Source organism: Ovis aries, chromosome 15 (assembly GCF_016772045.2).
Source record: "Ovis aries strain OAR_USU_Benz2616 breed Rambouillet chromosome 15, ARS-UI_Ramb_v3.0, whole genome shotgun sequence".
NCBI lineage: Eukaryota > Metazoa > Chordata > Mammalia > Artiodactyla > Bovidae > Ovis > Ovis aries.
The window spans coordinates 5,979,464-5,997,817 of NC_056068.1; the positions used below are offsets into that span (position 1 = coordinate 5,979,464).

Genomic DNA, 18,354 nt, shown 5'->3' on the forward strand with positions numbered 1-18,354 from the left:
ATCTTTCAATGGGAAAATTTAGTTCATTTACATTTAAAGTAATCATTGATAAATATGGACTTATTTCCATTTTGTTAACTATTTTCTGGCTCTTTTGCAGTTTCTCTATTTCTTTCTTCTTTTTGTTCTCTTTTGTGGTTTGATGGCATACTTTAGTGGTATGCTTTGATTCCTTTCTCTTTATCTACTACAAGTATTTTTCTTTGTGGTTACCATGAAGCTTACATATAACAGCTTATTTATAACATTCCTATAAGTTTTCCCATAAGTCCCTTAAAATATCTTCATTTTTTTACTGTTTTTTTCTTTTTGCTGCTCTGATTAAGAGAGCCCCACTGTCCTGTCCTTGAGTTCACTGATCCTTTCTCTTGGTTTATCTATTCTGCTATTAAACCTCTTTATTGTATCAGTTATTTTATTCTTCAGCTCTGTGTCATCTTGTTCACACTTTCTTACATTTTCTCTTCATTGAAGTGTGCTTATCCATTTTTCTCTCAAGTTCAGTGAGAGTCTTTATGACAGTTATTTTGAACTTTCTATCAGGTAAATTTTTTATCTTTGTTTCATTGAAGTATTTTTCTAATGTTTTTTCTTGTTCTTAACTTTGGAACATATTCCTATTTCTTCCTTTTCCTTGACACTCTGTCATGGTTTCTATGCATTAGATAAAACAGCCATCTGGCCCAGACCTGAACGAGTGGATCCATGTAGGAGATGAACCTTGTTCAATCCTGCCCTAGCTCGTGGTTCTCTCTCAAACCTTTTTGATTGTTAAGTAGTCTGTTTGTTAACTAGATCTAGTCCCTTAAATCTATCATTACCTCCACTGCAAATTCATTCAGGTAGTGTTTTTCCCAGTTTTCTCTAGTTTAAGCCTGAATTTTGCTACAAGAAGCTGATGATCTGAACCACAGTCAGCTCCAGGTCTTGTTTTTGCTGACTATACAGCTTCTCCATCTTCAGCTACAATGAATGTAATCAATTTGATTTTGGTATTGACCATTTGGTGATTGTCCGTGTGTAAAGTTGTTTCTTGGGTTGTTGAAAAACAGTATTTGCTATGACTAGCGCATTCTCTTGGCAGAATTCAGTTAGCCTTTGCCCTGCTTCGTTTTGTTCTGCAAGGCCAAGCTTGCCTGTGACTCCAGGTTTATCTTGATTTCCTACTTTTGCATTCCAATCCCTGATGATGAACAGAATATTTTTTTTAGGTGTTAGTTCTAGGAGGTCTTCTGGGTCTTCATAGAACTAACCTACTTCAGCTTCTTCAGCCATCAGTGGTGGGGCATAGACTTGGATTACTGTGATGTTGAATGGTTTGCCTTGGAAATGAGCTGAGATCGTCCTGTCATTTTTAAGGGTGCACCCAAGTACTGAATTTCAGACTCTTTTGTTGACTATGAGGGCTACACCATTTCTTCTAAGGGATTCTTGCCCACAGTAGTAGATGGTCATCTGAGTTAAATTCACCCATTCCCGTCCATTTTAGTTTGCTGATTCCTAGGATGTCGGTGTCCAATCTTAGCATCTCCTGCTTGACCACTTCCAATTTTCCTTGATTCGTGGATTTAACATTCTATTCTAGGTTTCTGTGCAATACAGTTCTTTGCAGCGTTGGATTTTACTTTCATCAGCAGACACATCAACAACTGAGTATCTTGCCGCTTTGGCCCAGCCGCTTCATCCATTCTGGGGCTATTGGTAATTTTCCTCTGCTCCTCCCCAGTAGCGTGTTGGACACCTTCAGGCCCGGGGGGACTCAACTTTGGTGTCCTATCTTTTTGGCCTTTTGTACAGTTCATGAGGTTCTCATGGCAAGTATACTGTGTGGTTTGCCATTCCCTCCTCTAGTGGATCATGTTTTGTCAGAATTCTCTGCTATGACCCATCCATCTTGAGTGGCCCTGCACAGCATGGCTCGTAGCATCATTGAGCTACACAGGCTCCCTCGCCACAGTGATCCATGAAGGGGTATACAAAGGTAGTTGGAATAAATCCAGACTCTGAAGAGGATGAGTACTTTTACTTGGTGCTAAAAAAACAGGCTGCTTCATAGTGTCCTTGGTCCTGCTGTGATAGAAGGTGGCTGGCTGGTGTTAGAAGAAGGGTTGGAGTATCCCTTTTTTCTTTCTTGGATGTTTGTATCAGTGAACTGAAAATTGCTTCAGTAGCACCCTCTTCACGTGCCGTGATTCCGGCGGCAGTGGTGCTATCGTGGAGGTAGGCCTGTTCCAAGCATCTCTGCAGTAGCGGCAGAACGCCCCTCGTCACCACAGGCACCTGGGCCGTCTCGTTCCTCTCCCTCTAAGCACGGCAGCTGCTGGCACGGAGCGCACATGGCGCCCTCACTGCCGGCCTTCATCTCCTCTTCCTGTGATTGTTAGCTGAAACCAAGAGTTAAGGTCAGGACATTTTTATAGCTCTGACTGAAATCTATAGATGATGTCAGGTTTTACTTAAGCCAGTTCTGAGAGTGGTTTGACAAGTACTGACTGACTGGATTTGTCTCAAAGATCTGAGTTTCAAAGATCTGTGAAAGGAACCAACTTAGCACAGCCACCAGCCAGCACCGTTGCCCAGAGACACATCTTGTTAGAAATGGAAGAACTATGATCCTGAGTGCATTGGTTTGCCAGGGCTACCACAGCAAAGGACCACTAACTGGGTGGCGCAAACAGCAGAGACGGATTGTCAGACTGTTGACAGACTGTCAGATTACATCCTCCTGAGGGCTGATGACAGAGGTCTGTTCCATGCCTGTTGCCTCGCTTCTGGTGTTTCACTAGCAATCTTTGGCTTTCCTTGGCCTATTGGAAGCACCACCCTGATCTCTGTCTTCATGTTCACAGTGTTCCTCCTGTATGTTTGTCTGTCTCCAAATTTCCCACTTTACAAGGATACCAGGTACATAAGCCTCATCCCAATAATCTTATTAACCTCATTTTAACTTGATTGTAATACTCTGTGAAGATCCTATCTCCAAATAAGGCTACATCCTCAGGTACTGGGAATTAGGGCTTCACCATATGAATTTTAAGGGGACACAGTTCAACATATAACACTAAATAAGTGTTGACAATTGTGTGCCCCCTACACCCGGTCCCGCAGCTCCACCTGTGTTCACTTCAGTTCAGTACAGTCGCTCAGTCGTGTCCGACTCTTTGCGACCCAATGAATTGCAGTGCGCCAGGCCTCCCTGTCCATCACCAACTCCCAGAGTTCACTCAAACTCATGTCCATCGAGTCAGTGATGCCATCCAGCCATCTCATCCTCTGTCGTCCCCTCCTCCTCCTGCCCCCCAATCCCTCCCGGCATCAGAGTCTTTTCCAGTGAGTCAACTCTTCACATGAGGTGGCCAAAGTACTGGAGTTTCAGCTTTAGCATCTTCCAAAGAAACAGTCTTCCAAAGAACACCAAGGGCTGATCTCCTTTAGAATGGACTGGCTGGATCTCCTTGCAGTCTAAGGGACTCTCAAGAGTCTTCTCCAACACCACAGTTCAAAAGCATCAATTCTTCAGCACTCAGCTTTCTTCACAGTCCAACTCTCACATCCATACATGACTACTGGAAAAACCATAGCCTTGACTAGATGGACCTTTGTTGACAAAGTAATGTCTCTGCTTTTGAATATGCTATCTAGGTTGGTCATAACTTTCCTTCCAAGGAGTAAGCGTCTTTTAATTTCATGGCTGCAATCACCATCTGCAGTGATTTTGGAGCCCCTAAAAATAAAGTCTGACACTGTTTCCACTGTTTCCCCATCTATTTGCCATGAAGTAATGGGACCAGATGCCATGATCTTAGTTTTCCGAATGTTGAGCTTTAAGCCAACATTTTCACTCTCCTCTTTCACTTTCATCAAGAGGCTCTTTAGTTCTTCTTCACTTTCTGCCATAAAGGTGGTATCATCTGAGTATCTGAGGTTATTGATATTTCTCCCGGCAATCTTGATTCCAGCTTGTGCTTCCTCCAGCCCAGCGTTTCTCATGATGTACTCTGCATATGTTAAATAAGCAGGGTGACAATATTCAGCCTTGAAGTACTCCTTTTCCTATTTGGAACCAGTCTGTTGTTCCATGTCCAGTTCTAACTGTTGCTTCCTGACCTGCATATAGGTTTCTAAAGAGGCGGGTTAGCTGAGGTATATATGCTCAGCTTGTTGAACGAGTTGTAGTTAGTAGGATGTCTGTCTTGTTCAGAATGAAACCAAAAGGAATAGCACTGTGATGAGTGGGATTCCTCCCTCCGGCAGCCCAGGCCCTGCAGGGGGCCTGCAGTGCAGGCCAGCCCCTGTTCTTGCTCCCCCTTCTCCCCTCACCTCTGCTGTTTTGACCTCATGGAAGCAGACCTGAAGGGGTTTGGGGAGAAGCCCGCTGGGATGTTTGCAGCCGGTGGAGGTGTCCCTGGGTGGCAGATGTGGTTCTTGGGGAGCTTCTGGAGAGACCCTCAGCTGGTGCTTCCCCCGCCAGTCTCTGGATGCCCTAGGACCTTCCCCCTACTGGTCGTCGTGTTCCACTCCCTTCAGTCCAGTTCAGTTCAGTCACTCAGTCATGTCTGACTCTCAGCAACCCCATGGACCACAGCATGCCAGGCCTCCCTGTCCATCACCAACTCCCGGAGTTTACTCAGACTCATGGCCATTGAGTCAATGATGCCATTCTCGTGGCCCCCGCTCTGCAAAGCTGTCGTTTAAAGCAGCCCCGTGCTGGCTGTGTTCCACGGGGCCTGATTTGGTTCATGGGAAGCAAGCACCTTTGTTGTCACTGGAACCAAGAATCGACTCCCAGAGTAGCCTTTTTAAACTCTGCTGACAGGTAGAGACAGCTCACCCACGGCCTTTCGCCTTTAGAGTTACTTTTCAGGCCGGAGTAAGATCTCAGTGTTTGTCCCTTCAGGTCCAGCGGATGCTGGGCCTGCTCTTCAGGTGATTCCCTTGATGCCTTTCCAGCTTGCCTTGAGGGCGAGGGCTTGTGTTCCCCTCTTTTACTCTGTGGGCTGAGGTGGGGGTGGACAAAGAGCACACATCACACTTTCCAGTAACATACCCTCCTTGGGCCTTTGTACCTTCTTTTGTCTTGTTTTAACTTGATGTCTTTGTACTTTCTTAGATTGAAATACATAGTTGGTATATAACACATTAGTTTCAGGTATGCAACATAATGATTTGATACTTGTCTATATTGCAAAATGATTATAATAAGAACATCTATCATAATATATATAAGAATTTATATAATGTCTGTCATCATATTTAGTTACTTTTTTTTCTGATGAGAACTTTCCAGGTCTGTTCTCTTAAAGACTCTCGAATACACAGTGTGATACGAACTAGAGTCACCATGTGGTTTGCATCACATCCCCATGACTGACTCAGTTTATAACTAGAGGTTGGTCCCTTTGACCCCCTTCGCTCCTGTCACCCGCCCTCCACATCCTTACAACTTCTGCTTCTCAGAGGCTGTGGAGACTGCAGGGCTAACACAGCAGAGCTCAACCCTTCCCAAGCCCTGCGTGCGTGGTCTGCTCTTCCGACATCTCTGCAGGTGTTCACTGTGCCTCGCCATGGAGAACACTGGCCAGTCACTGAACAGTTACGGGAGAGGGAAGACACCCAGGTGCCCATGGAGGGATGCTCTCATTTGTAGAGGAGCCCAGAGGACCATTCACTTATATTATAGACAGTGGGTGGGGGGGAGTGACTCACTGAATGTGAGCTCTGACCTTGAAGAGAGCATCCTTGCATTGCACCTAACACATTTAAACATCACAGAGCACACCTTAACATGAAACTTAGTTGCCTGTTTTGTCAGGCAACATTTGTAGAAAATTTTAGCTGCTTAGTCATTTCTTTAACACATTTGGATTTGCTTAATGAACTAACCTGACAGGTCCCTGTTTTTGCCCATGTGACTTTGTACAGTATCTGTGAAGAATATCTTACTATGGCCGGGAGAAGAGAGTAGGCTGTGTGTGCGTGCGTATGTGTATAATCCAAAAGCAGCATTGTGTTCATTGTTCCGCTCTGCAAAGATCATTCTGTTCTAAAGATATGATATAAACAATGGTTCTTTGCTGTATTTAATTTCACTATAATAGAATTCATTCAGTAGATTAAAATAATAGGTGATTATTTCAATGCTAAAGTATATTACTTATATCTGTAGCACATTTTAATTGATTAATAAAAGATTAGTTCAAGTTCATAGCATTTCTATCATCTACTTGAATGATTATAATTTATTAGTCTGTATAATACAAAAGTTTTGGTATTATCACCAATGCAGTGGACATGAACTTGGGCAAACTTCAGGAGATGGTGAGGGACAGGGGGGCCTGGCGTGCTGCAGTCCATGAGGTCACAAAGAGTCAGACACAAGTGGGCTACTGAACAACAACATAATATAGAAGTACTAATTCCTTTTGTCTTTTTAAAAATCAGGTAATACTCAGTGGAAGAGATCACACAATAAAGACCCAGAGTTCAGAAAAGGTGATAGGAATTTAAATAGTAAAAGCTGATGGCCAGATAAGAAGCACTATTAAAACCAGTCTGTAAAGCTGAAAACAAATATTTGAATTCTTTGAATAAAAAGTACAGAATAATTGTGAAAGATAGGGTGATAGTACCTGAAGTCATAGCTTTTGGGTGTGACAGGGACCCTGAAGGCCTGATGCTGTTGTCCGTGGAGAAGGCAGGCCAGGGGCGAATTCTTTCCACTTTGGTTCTTGGCCAGAGAGAGTGAAATGAGAAAATGCAGGCAACATAGCAACTACTAAACCTGCAGAGACAAATAGATAAACTGCAACCAGTCAGTCCTAAAGGAAATCAACCTTGAATATTCATTGGAAAGACTGATGCTGAAGCGGAAGCTCCAATACTTTGGCCACTTGATGCGAAGAGCTGACTCATTGGAAAAGACCCTGATGCTGGAAAAGATTGGGTGCAGAGGAGAAGGGGGCGGCAGATGATGAGATGGTTGGATAGTATTGCCAACTCAGTGGACATAAGTTTGGCAAACTCAGGGAGATAGTGGAAGACAGAGGAGCTGAACAATAACAATAGGGCAAAGAGAGATTTTTGATTCCTTGGATAGTATATAGTAAAATAGTATTTATTATGCTTCCTTTGTGGCTCAGACAGTAAAGAATCCGCCTGCAGTGCAGGAGACCCAAATTCGATCCCTGGATTGGGAAGATCCCCTGGAGAAGGGCATGGCTACCCACTCCAGTATTTCTTGCCTGGAGAATCCCATCGACAGAGGAGCCTGGCAGGCTGCAGTCCATGGAATCACAAAGAGTCAGACACAACCGAGCAACTAACACACATTTATTTAGTAAATTATAAATAACTAAAGTATCTTTAGTTGTAAGTATCAGTTAGGTTATGATGTTACAATGAAGATAGAGTATGAAAAAATATTAAGACAGAAATGTTTGCTTTTGGCCATAGGGCATTTTATACATAGATATTTAGTATTTATTTTTTGATAATAGTGCTTACTTATTTCCAGTTGTTTATTTTAAATTAACATGAATGGTTTCCCCTTATAAAACTGGCTTTTGCATATTTTAAGCTTTCCAAAATATTTTTCCAGCGATGGAAAATTATTATCACCACTATGAGATTTCCAACCAACCATGTTCTGCAATGTTATTTCAATTCCTAATGTATCATGGGAAGTTGGTTTTACTCTTACAAAGAGTGTCCCGCTTATGCTCACAGCCACTTCAGGTGGTTAGAAGCATGTAGCTACTGTTTGTCCCCAAAGCCTTTTGAAAGAATGTGGCAGGGAAACTTTAAACTTTAAAAACCCTGTTTACATCCATTGGTTTAATAATCTTTTCAACTAATACTGTGACATAAAGTATGGCATATTCAGGCAGAGGTGGTTAAGACACTGTCCCTGTACTGAAAGAGCTCCGTCTACTGGGTTGGGTCTCCTTCCCCCTCCCCCCACACCCCACCCCACCATATGGTCACAAAAATTCCTAACTGTGTAAATCCAGGCGTGGTTCCTTTTGAATATTTTCCTGTTTTGAGACATGTTGTGGCTTATTGCTGTGTACTGCAGAGTGTTAGTAGACTAAGTATCTTCATGCTGCTCTTTGTTAGACATTTTCCCTTATGTGTGACCGTGAAAGGCAGTGAAGTGGAAGCTTGATTATCTGAGTCACAGCTCTTGCTTTAATGTTTCTATATCTTCTCATAGACCCACAGGGACATCACGACCATAAAGGTGAATCTTCCAACCCCAGTGCAAAACCATCAACAGCTTCAGTTTCCCCAGTCTCAAAGAATGTAACCACTACTACCTTGAAACCCACAGGAAAATCATCATCAGAAACTAAAGATTCCTCAGCCTCAAATAATGGGACAGCCACCACCTTGAAACCCTTAACATCTAAAATGATAACACCAGTGGTCTCAACAAATACGACTTCTGCCACCTTAAAGTCTACACCCAAAATAACAAATGTTTCACAAAATACATCCCAGGTATCAGTATCCACAGTGACCACAGCCCACAATAGTTCTTCATCAGTAACAGGTATGTATAAAATGGACCTATTTTTTCCTATGCTGAAAAATAGTTTTTAAAATGCTGCATTTATATCATTCCATTCTGTAAAATGTAGAAATTTAGGCAATTATTTCTCATTTTCTGTATAAATTAGTTGTAGAGATCAGGAAAAGAGTTGATGTAGTAACTATCTTGTTCCTTTAAGAAATTAGCTTCCAACTTAATCATGACAAATAATGACTGTATAAGATCCATCTGTAAATAAATAAATTATCCTAACGGAATTTTATTTATTTTTTTTTTGTACCTCACTCTAGAAGGGAATTAGGTAGGGTCAGTCTCCATGATTTCTAAACCTAAATCATGGTGAACTTCGGTTTTAATCCACTTGTACCATAAAGATATTTTTTAATGGTATTAGATATAGTCACATATATATTATTAGTCTCAGCACTCTTTTTCTTCATTTGTTTAAAATATAATGCCTGTGAAACCTGGAATTCAAAACCTTTAAATTCTCTTTTAAGTTATCCAAAGTTGAACTTCTGTTTAAAAGCTGTTGATTACATTTACCAGAACAAATATCAGATTTTATGGTTTGTTTTTTGTGTTTTTATATACTTTTATTCTGAATAGTTTCTCTTCTTTATTACTACAATTTATGTATCGACTTCACAAAATTAAAATAGTAAAAATTCACAATTTGTTCAAAAGGAGAAATCTCAGTTAGAAACATTTATTCAAATTGGATCCAGTTTCAGGATTACAGCTGTTACCCAGACATGTTTTGTTTAGGGCATGAACTCTTAAAGAGAATTCGTAAAAGAATTCCCCAACTCTTGCTGCCTTGGATGGTTTTGGTAGCCCATCTAAGTCCAGTCTCGCATTAAGATCTTGGGACTGCAGGCAGTGGGGGTTTCTTTAATAAGGGATGTGTTGGGTCAGCTGAAGAAAACTAAAGCCAGGCAGTCACTAGACACAAAACCAGCTGGAGAGCAACTTCATGTCCTTCTCGTCCCCAAGTCAGAGTGCTTACATGGAAATTCAAAATGTTTTAGTTGATTACAATGTATTTTAAAAGCACTAAAACCTATTTTTTGTTTTGTTTTCTTCTAGTCACAACAACTATTATTTCTAAGGAAAATAAAGGATCAAAATTTGATACTGGCAGCTTTGTTGGTGGTATTGTATTAACACTGGGAGTTTTATCTTTTCTTTACATTGGATGCAAAGTGTATTATTCAAGACGAGGCATTCGGTATAGAACCATGTAAGTTTTGATTGGCCAGGACTTTTATTATTATTATTATTAGTTCTTTATTTAAATATCATGACAAAATTTAAGAGTAGAGCCAGTGTTCATCTCGGTGATTAATAATTCACAGATTTATGAGTTATATTCCTATTAATCCTTTGTGCCTAAAGCAAATTGGGTACAAGCTCGTGATTATAATTATTTGCAAATGAAAATGGATGTATATACCTGTAAAAATGATTGTGTTTTATTAGTGTGCCATCCTTTTTCTAACTGGAGACCCAAGTTTAATCAGCCCTTTTCACATGCTTACACCTCTAATCACAAGAAATACCCTATCAGGTCTCCTAAGGCTGTTGACTTAGTGCTGCTGACAAATGTAAGATACACTAAAGTAGCATCCTTGATAAAAACATGATTTTTGCTTTCTGTGACAAAGAAAGTAAAGAAATTCTGACAGCCTTATTTTCCCTGATAATGAGTTGTTAGTATAATATATATTATCAGTTACTCTGTAGTAGAACCATCTTTTCAGGTGAGCTTTATCAACAAGTCCTCAACAACAAACCATGTCATTCTATAGAGCTGATGGTTTTTAGAGGTATCATCTCCCAATTTTTGTTACTACAACAAAGTCCTTTTGGTTTTTCTTTTGAGTCTTATATGTACAAGAGTGAATTTATTCTTTTGATTGTTCAGTTCAGTCGCTCAGTCATGTCCAACTCTTTGCAACCCCATGAACTGCAGCATGCCAGGCCTCCCTGTCCATCACCTACTCCCGGAGTTTACCCAAACCCATGTCCATTGAGTCGGTGATGCCATCCAACCATCTCATCCTCTGTCATCCCCTTCTCCTCCTGTCCTCAATCTTTCCCAGCATCAGTTAATGTATATATAAAATAAAAACCATAGAACAAATGGCATTTTCCAAAATGTAAGTTGTCATATGTCAATACATATATGTCCCATAGAATTTCCATGTCAGAAACATTTAGGAAATGCTGGTTGAGCACAGTAAAATTGTGTAAGCCTTTAATATGTTGATGTACATTATGAATTTCTAGGAGGAAATTATAATATCAAAATAAGTCTCAGATTTTTCATTGAACTAAGAAAACCAAACTTTAAAAAATATTTAAATTGTAACTTACCTTCCATGTATAGTAGCCATCATATCAAACTTACTTTAAAAGAATATCAAGGTGGTGTCTTGTCAGATAAACGCACATTCAGAAACATTCATTCTTCCCCTTGTAGCTCAGCCTGTAAAAGAAGAAAAAAAAAAAGGAAACTAACTAAATCAAGTTAATTCTAAAAATGCTTTAACATTTGGAAAAATTTTTTAAACCACTCTGTTCCTAGAAATATTTATCATCTGGCTTTTTTTTTTTTAATTTCACCAGTTAAACAGAGGCACATTTTGATTAAATTTAATACATCTCCTTTTTTATATCATCAATATTTATTGATACTCTTGAGACTATAAAACTATGAAGGAACTAAATGTAAGTGTGCTGTTTTCATTTTAAAGAGCCTTAACTACGAAGTATGTAGTGTTAGCTTTGCGGGCCAGCTTCTTTGTCACATGTACATGGCCACATAATGCTGCATGGCCTGTGGAAGGCGTCAGGTCCAGAGTCCCCACAACTGAGGGGACTGTGAGGTGTATAGGGCAGTGTGACGCTCGAAGCAGTCTTATTCATATCACACCGGTAGCTGGTGAAACACCTTATTTCATTGAGTCTCAGAACGCATTTTTGTTTTTATGTTTTTCCACATTTTAACCCCTCTGAAGTAGATGCATCTTACTTTCTATGGGATGAGAAAGCATTGTGTTGTAGTTTAATTGACCATGTTTTTCTTAGTGCTACACTTTTTTAAAGTGTTATTTTAAAGCCAGTCGTTCCTTTGAAGTTATAAATAATGACATTCCATAAATAAAGACTTACTATTTTCCCATTAAGGACACTGAGACCAGTATCTAGTAATTATGAACATTTCTAATTTCCATTTATTGGATAATAACACTGATTAAAGTGTTAGCTGCTGTGTTTCTTAGGGTTGCATGGATAGACAGTGGAGTGATGTGGTAAGAGGTGGGGTTGGGGCAGACAGACTTAAATGAGAGTCTGGTTCTACTGTTGACTAGCAGGGTGCCTGCCTACATTCATGTACATGGTGCAGTAGTGTCTAGTCGTCAAGATGAGAGGCCACAGGCTTACATGCTTGTTTAGCTTCTGATCTTCTGCAAAATGGAATTGACTGATTAAATACCTGCCATTATCCACACATACACACACACATATTTTTTTCAGCGCCCTCCCTCTGCTTGGGGCTACTGTGATGACTGAATGAGATATGGGTGTAAAGTCTGTAGCAGAACACCTGGCACATAGTAGATGCTCATAAAATGATTGTTCTGGTTATTTTCTTTTTTAAAGAGGTTTATAACAGCTAATTGATGAAAAGTCACAGCCACTGTAGAGCAGAGATTTGAGTGTAGATCCATTTTGCAACCTGAATACACTGCTTGAATCCTTAACCACGATAGTATACCAGGTACTTTTGCTTAAGAAAACACAAAGCAATGACAGTTTTGATTCTGAAGCTTGAAATTATTCATTACTTAGAAATATGAACTGTAAGTATTTTGATACAAATATAAAACATCAAGTAATTTTAACTTTTGATTTATTCCAGCGATGAACATGATGCCATCATTTAAGAGACTCCAAGAACCAATGGAAAGAAGAGTGACACAGCCTTATCACCTAATTTTGATTTATTACTCTAATACAGTATTCTCTTCTTGGAAATAGCATAAACAGGCCGTGCATATAACATACAGTGTATTATATACATATGTAAAGATTCCTCATGAGTATTAAAGGAAAAAGGTTTTGGTTTGGGGGTTTTTAATGAACATATGGAGCATATAGTTAGTGCAGTGGTATTATATTCAGTTTTAGAAAATACATAGTAAGACAGACAAGTCTGGTCTTACTTTTCTGTGGCATTGGTCACATAGGCCGGTAATTGGAAAGCATCATCACTGAAGGGTATGATGCCATCTGGCCATTCAAATAAGGAGCTTGTCTCAGCACCAAGGATTTTGATGTCTTTGTTAGTCACACAATCTCAGTGCTAATAACAGCTGGATATATCCTAATTACCATTGCCACATAGCAGAAATTATATGAATAAGCCACATCTTAAGCATAATTTTAGTTTATTGTCTCTTCAGAAACCATCAATATTTTATATAGTTAAAGTTAGTTATTTTGTTTAGAACAAAATATATGCCCTCCCCCACCAAAAAAAAAAAGAAAAATTAAAACTAGAAACAGTATCTAGGCTCATCCTTGTTAGAGAACCATTGGAGAGCCTGTATTTTTCTTTTGTGCTTTCAATAGCAGTTGATGTAACTGCCTTTTTTCTCCTCTGTAATTGCTGTTTAACATAATAATGTTTTAAAGACTTAGTTGTTACTATTAAATAATTAGATTATTTGCTACTGTGAGAACACTGTCACCACTGGAAATTGCTTTATTTCATGTTCAGTTGTTAATTTTATATTTAGTGAATATTTTTAACAGATGTAGAACTGCTTTCAATGTTTAGAAATGGTTAACATAATATAAACAGACCTAGCTTAAACAAAAAAAAAAAATACCTTTAGATGGTTTCCACAGCAACACTTAGCACTCTTTGGTCCAAATTAGAGAAGTGCTGTGTTTGCCAAGCTGTGGGGCTTCCCTCAGGCTGCTACTCCTATAGGTGCACTCCATCAGTGTCACTCAGAGATTTGGGGAAATAGCATTTTTACACTAAAACACCAACATATTTTGGAATAAATTCTTAGTTTTAAAACAGGAGTTTTTAAGACCGGACATTCCTGCTTCCGTATTTGGGTCTTCTCTCAACTTCTCTTCTTCTCCCCTGCTGAGGAGGAGGCACTTTCAGATGTATTATGTTAATGGAGAGAAAAAGCATAATATTGTAAAGACAGCAGTATTAGCCAACATATTTTGGAGTGTTTTCAGCTTTACAGTTTATATTCCAGCACTCAAAACTCAGGGTCAAGTTTTAACAAAAGAGATACTTAGTCATACTACATACTAACATACTGTTTCTTCTATCTTAGACGGTCAAAGTAAATCACACCAATTTCTGACAGCCCAGAAATGAGCTAAGAAGTCCTAATAAATGTGTACATTCATTTAAGAGGAATTAAATGTAACTTTTGTGCAGAGAATCAAGAATTCTGATATGAAAGGATCATTTCTACTCACTGTGTATTGTGGCCAACTGACATGATGAAGAATAAGAATTATGCAAAATCTGGATGTGACAGGACGGGTGGATGAGACACACGCAGTGTGGAAGGCGTGCATGAAACACGTGTTTGCATTAGTCTGGAAAGAGATCTGGGCTGATAGATGACTTGTATGTTACTAACTTATCCATAACTGGTCCTTTAACCACTGCTTCACTTCTTTGCAAAATATACTGAAGACATGTTTTATAGTAAAGAAGGCTTTTTAACCTTAACTTGTCTTCTGAATTCTTGGTATTTCAGTACTTCAAGTCAGTCAGAACTTTGTAGACAGGCCTGAAATTTTCTTGAATACTTGTTTCTTAGCACTTTGAAAATATAAAACCACTTTTTAAGTACTGAATGTCATTATTTGCCTTTAAAATTTCCTGTTCTTGGGGCTTGAAAAAATTTAGTTATGTCTTTTTCTGTATATAAGTTGTATAATTTGTTACTTTCAAATATCAGTAGTTCAATACAATCAGGTTTGGGGGTTTGGGGGTTTTTTTGGTTATCTGCAAAAAATAAGGGAAACAACTATATACACCAGTATTTCACTTTGGAGCACATTTCCTAAGTATAAATTTATCTTCCTCATTTTGTTTACTTCAGCAAATGTTCAGTTTCATTTGCATTCTTTAAGAATGTATTTACTTGAAGATAAAACCAACTCAAATGTATGTTTAAATATTAGGTAGAATTCAACCTAAGATTTTTAAATTTCCTTGGATAGTCCATAGAATGAATAATTCAAATACAGTTAATGAGAGCTGGCAAAATTAGAGTGATAATTTTGTATTTTTCAGGGAAAAAATATAAAGCAAATTTCTGTTACATTTTTTCTTTTTATTATAAGGACCAACTTTTGGTATTTCCTTGTTACTGAGATCTATTTTTAGAATAAAATTTTGTTCTTTATCCAAGAGTAGTGTGTGGTTTTGCTTCATTTTTATCAAACTCAGGAGAAACTAACAGAAAATGCCCAAAGTGAAAAGGCAGATTGTTGTGTGGTTGCCTGGCCCAGTGGCAGCCTCACGTGGAAGCTTGTTACAATAGATCCCACCCCAGATCTACTGAATCACAGTCTCTGGGGTAGAGCCCAGCAGTCTTTTAGCAGTCCTGTCGGGTGATTCTGAACACCAGTCTGAGAGGCACTGCTCAAAGGACTTTCATTTAAAGCCACTTATTTTTATTCTTCTGGGTAGAACCTTTTTTTTTGGGGGGGGGGGGGTAGAACCTTTAAAACAAGTATATCTGTTGTAGAAATTTTACAGTTAACCGTTCCTGATATAAGTCAGCTGCAAATGTATTAACATATGGTTTGTCAACACTTTTTCTTTACAACTGGATGTAATTTAGCTTTATTGAAAGGATGACTTGGCTTCCCAGGTGGTGCTAGTGGTAAAGACACACCTTCCAATGCAGGAGACATAAGAGATGGGGGTTCCACCCCCGGACGGGAAGATCCCCTAGAGATGGGCATGGCAACCCAATCTAGTATTCTTACCTAGAGAATCACATGGACAGAGGAGCCTGGCGAGCTACAGTCCATAGAGTCGCAGAGTCAGACAGGACTGAGTGACTTACCACACATGCAAGGAAGACTTAAATACATATTGTTACAGAGTAACCAAGGGGAAAAGGTGCAGTCTGCAGAAAATTCTTATATAATAAAATGTACTCCTACAGTAATATTTACATAATTCTTCCTCCCTCCGCATCATTACTTCAGCTTCACTCTGCAACGTCAGGCTTGAATGTGTTTCTTATTTAGGTAAACAATGGTATGAGTATAGATACAATAAACATCACATCTGTTGAGGAAAAAAATGCCCTTTTAAGGTTCAGCTAGTTGTTATTCTTTAAAAATTGAAGTATCTTATACATAGAAAACGGAGAAGGCAATGGCACCCCACTCCAGTACTCTTGCCTGGAAAATCCATGGATGGAGGAGCCTGGTAGGCTGCAGTCCATGGGGTCGCTAGGAGTCGGACACGACTGAGCGACTTCACTTCCCCTTTTCACTTTCATGCATTGGAGAAGGAAATGGCAACCCACTCCAGGTGTTCTTGCCTGGAGAATCCCAGGGACGGGGGAGCCTGGTGGGCTGCCATCTGTGGGGTCACACAGAGTCGGACACGACAGAAGCGACTTAGCAGCAGCAGCAGCAGACATACAAAAAAAAAAATGCCGTGTGTCATCACCAAGGTGGCAACATAGATTGTTCCTGACTTCCTCTCACCCCACTTACAAGAAGCACAGCTGACAACTATTGTGCACCGAGAGAAGCCTGGAACACAGGAGTGAGGCTGAAGCATCCCCTTGCACCACAGACACCAAGAAAGACCACATTTAAAGGTACAGAGGAGGGGCTACATGGTGACTCACTGCCCCCAGGCTAGCACCATAACATACCAAGAGGTTTCCCCTGAGCTTAGAGTTACCCCATTTGGAAGAGAGAGCCCAGAGTGGATATCCAGTTCCCCCAGCACTACAGGTCACTTCTTTGGAGCACCCACTCGTCTCACCCCCTGAGAACTGCAAGGAAATCTGGGGGGCTTGACCACTTGGAATCCAACAGAGAAAAGGAGAAAGCTTGCAATAACCAGCACTCAGAATGTGGCAGGTGAAGTCTGACCAGCAACATGCAAGTGCTGTGGTCCCAGCAGCTTTGCTCATCTCCAGAATCAGAATCAATTTGGTGGCACAGTCTAACCTGGGAACTCAGTGAAGTGCAGGACTGCCTGATTTGGGTCCCCAAAGAGATTTGGCAGCCCTGGCCCATGGTCTACTCTCACCCCTGAAAGCTGAGGCATACCCTGGCCCACTGATGAAGTGGGAAAAATAGAAACATATAACCTGCCAAACTGACTCAGAAGAAATAGGACATTTGCACAGACCATTTATTAATAAGGGGACTGAATGGGTAGTCAAAAATTCCCAGCACTAAAAAACCAGGACAAAACAGCTTCACTGGAGTATTTTATAAAACACTGAAAGAACTAAATCATTCTCAAAGCTGTTACCAAAAAAAAGAGGAAGGAACATTCCCAAATTAGTTTTATGAGGCTCACATTACTGTAATACCAGTCAGAAAAAGCCACTACCAGAAAAGAGAACTATAGGCCAATATCCCTAATGAATATAGTTGCAAAAATTCTTCATAGAATACTAGCAAACTGAATTCAGCCACACACACACACAAAGATCATTCACCATGATCAACTGGGACTTTTATTTCTAGGATGTAAGGATGGTTTCACCAGGCTTCCCTGGTGGCTCAGAGGGTAAAGCGTCTGCCTGCAATGCAGGAGACAAGGGTTGGATCCCTGGGTCAGGAGGATCCCCTGGAGAAGGAAATGGCACCCCACTCCAGTACTCTTGCCTGGAAAATCCCATAGACTGAGAAACCTGGTAGGCTACAGTCCATGGGGTCTCAAAGAGTCGGATAGGACTGAGCAACTTCACTTCAAGGATGGTTTAACATATGCAAATAACTGTGATACATCACATTAATAGAATGAAAAAAAATACCTCAGACACAGAAAAAGCATTTGAAAATTTTAACATCCATTCATCTTAACATAATTAAAGGAATGTACCTCAACATACTGGATTTCCCTGGTGGCTCAGATGGTAAAGCGTCTGTCTGCAATGCAGGAGACCCAGGTTCGATCCCTGGGTTGGGAAGATACCCTGGAGAAGGAAATGGCATCCCACTCCAGTATTCTTGCCTGGAAAATCCCATGGACGGCGGAGCCTGGTAGGCTACCGTTCATGGGGTTGCAGAGTCAGACATGACTGAGCGACTTCACTTTCACTTTCACCTCAACATAATAAAAAGTTATATATCACAGGCCCACAGCTAACATACTCATTAGTGAAAGGTGGAAAGCTTTCCCTCTAAGATAAGAACAAAACAAGAGGGAGGTCTCTGATGGTCAGGTGGATAAAATGCCATGCCCCCAATGCAGGGGGCCTGAGTTTGATCCCAGGTCAGGGAACTAGATCCCATATACCACAACTAACAGAGTTTGCAAGCTGCAGCTAAACATTCCACATGCCTCAATGAAGATTGGCAATCCTATGTGCTGCCGCTAACACCTGGTGCAGCTAAATAAAAAATTTTAAACATTTTTTTTTAAAAAAAAAAGAACAAGACATGGGTGCCCACTTTCACCACTCCTATTCAACAAAGTTCCAGAAGTCCCATCCAGAGCAATCAGGCAAGAAAGAGAAAAGGCAACAGAATTGGAAAGG

At 40.1% G+C, this 18,354-nt stretch overlaps 1 protein-coding gene and 1 non-coding gene across 48 annotated transcripts in view; both read left to right on the plus strand.

The window, feature by feature from the left end:
* Nucleotides 1-15,017, plus strand: part of TMEM123 (transmembrane protein 123) — an 84,176-nt gene extending 69,159 nt beyond the window's left edge. For 20 of the 47 annotated variants that reach the window (XM_027979132.2, XM_027979130.2, XM_042232835.1 and 17 more), the window contains 3 exons: nucleotides 8,213-8,551; nucleotides 9,641-9,794; nucleotides 12,480-15,017. In XM_027979132.2, the coding sequence (XP_027834933.2) occupies nucleotides 8,213-8,551; nucleotides 9,641-9,794; nucleotides 12,480-12,504 (518 nt within the window). In that variant the 3' untranslated portion in view covers nucleotides 12,505-15,017. The remainder of the gene's footprint in view (nucleotides 1-8,212; nucleotides 8,552-9,640; nucleotides 9,795-12,479) is intronic. The other 27 variants (XM_027979139.2, XM_060399645.1, XM_060399644.1 and 24 more) reach the window with 2 other exon arrangements.
* A 2,695-nt stretch (nucleotides 15,018-17,712) lies between these two features.
* Nucleotides 17,713-17,784, plus strand: TRNAC-GCA (transfer RNA cysteine (anticodon GCA)). Its single transcript has one exon. It is a non-coding gene; the product is annotated as a tRNA-Cys (tRNA).
* The last annotated feature ends 570 nt before the right edge of the window (nucleotides 17,785-18,354 follow it).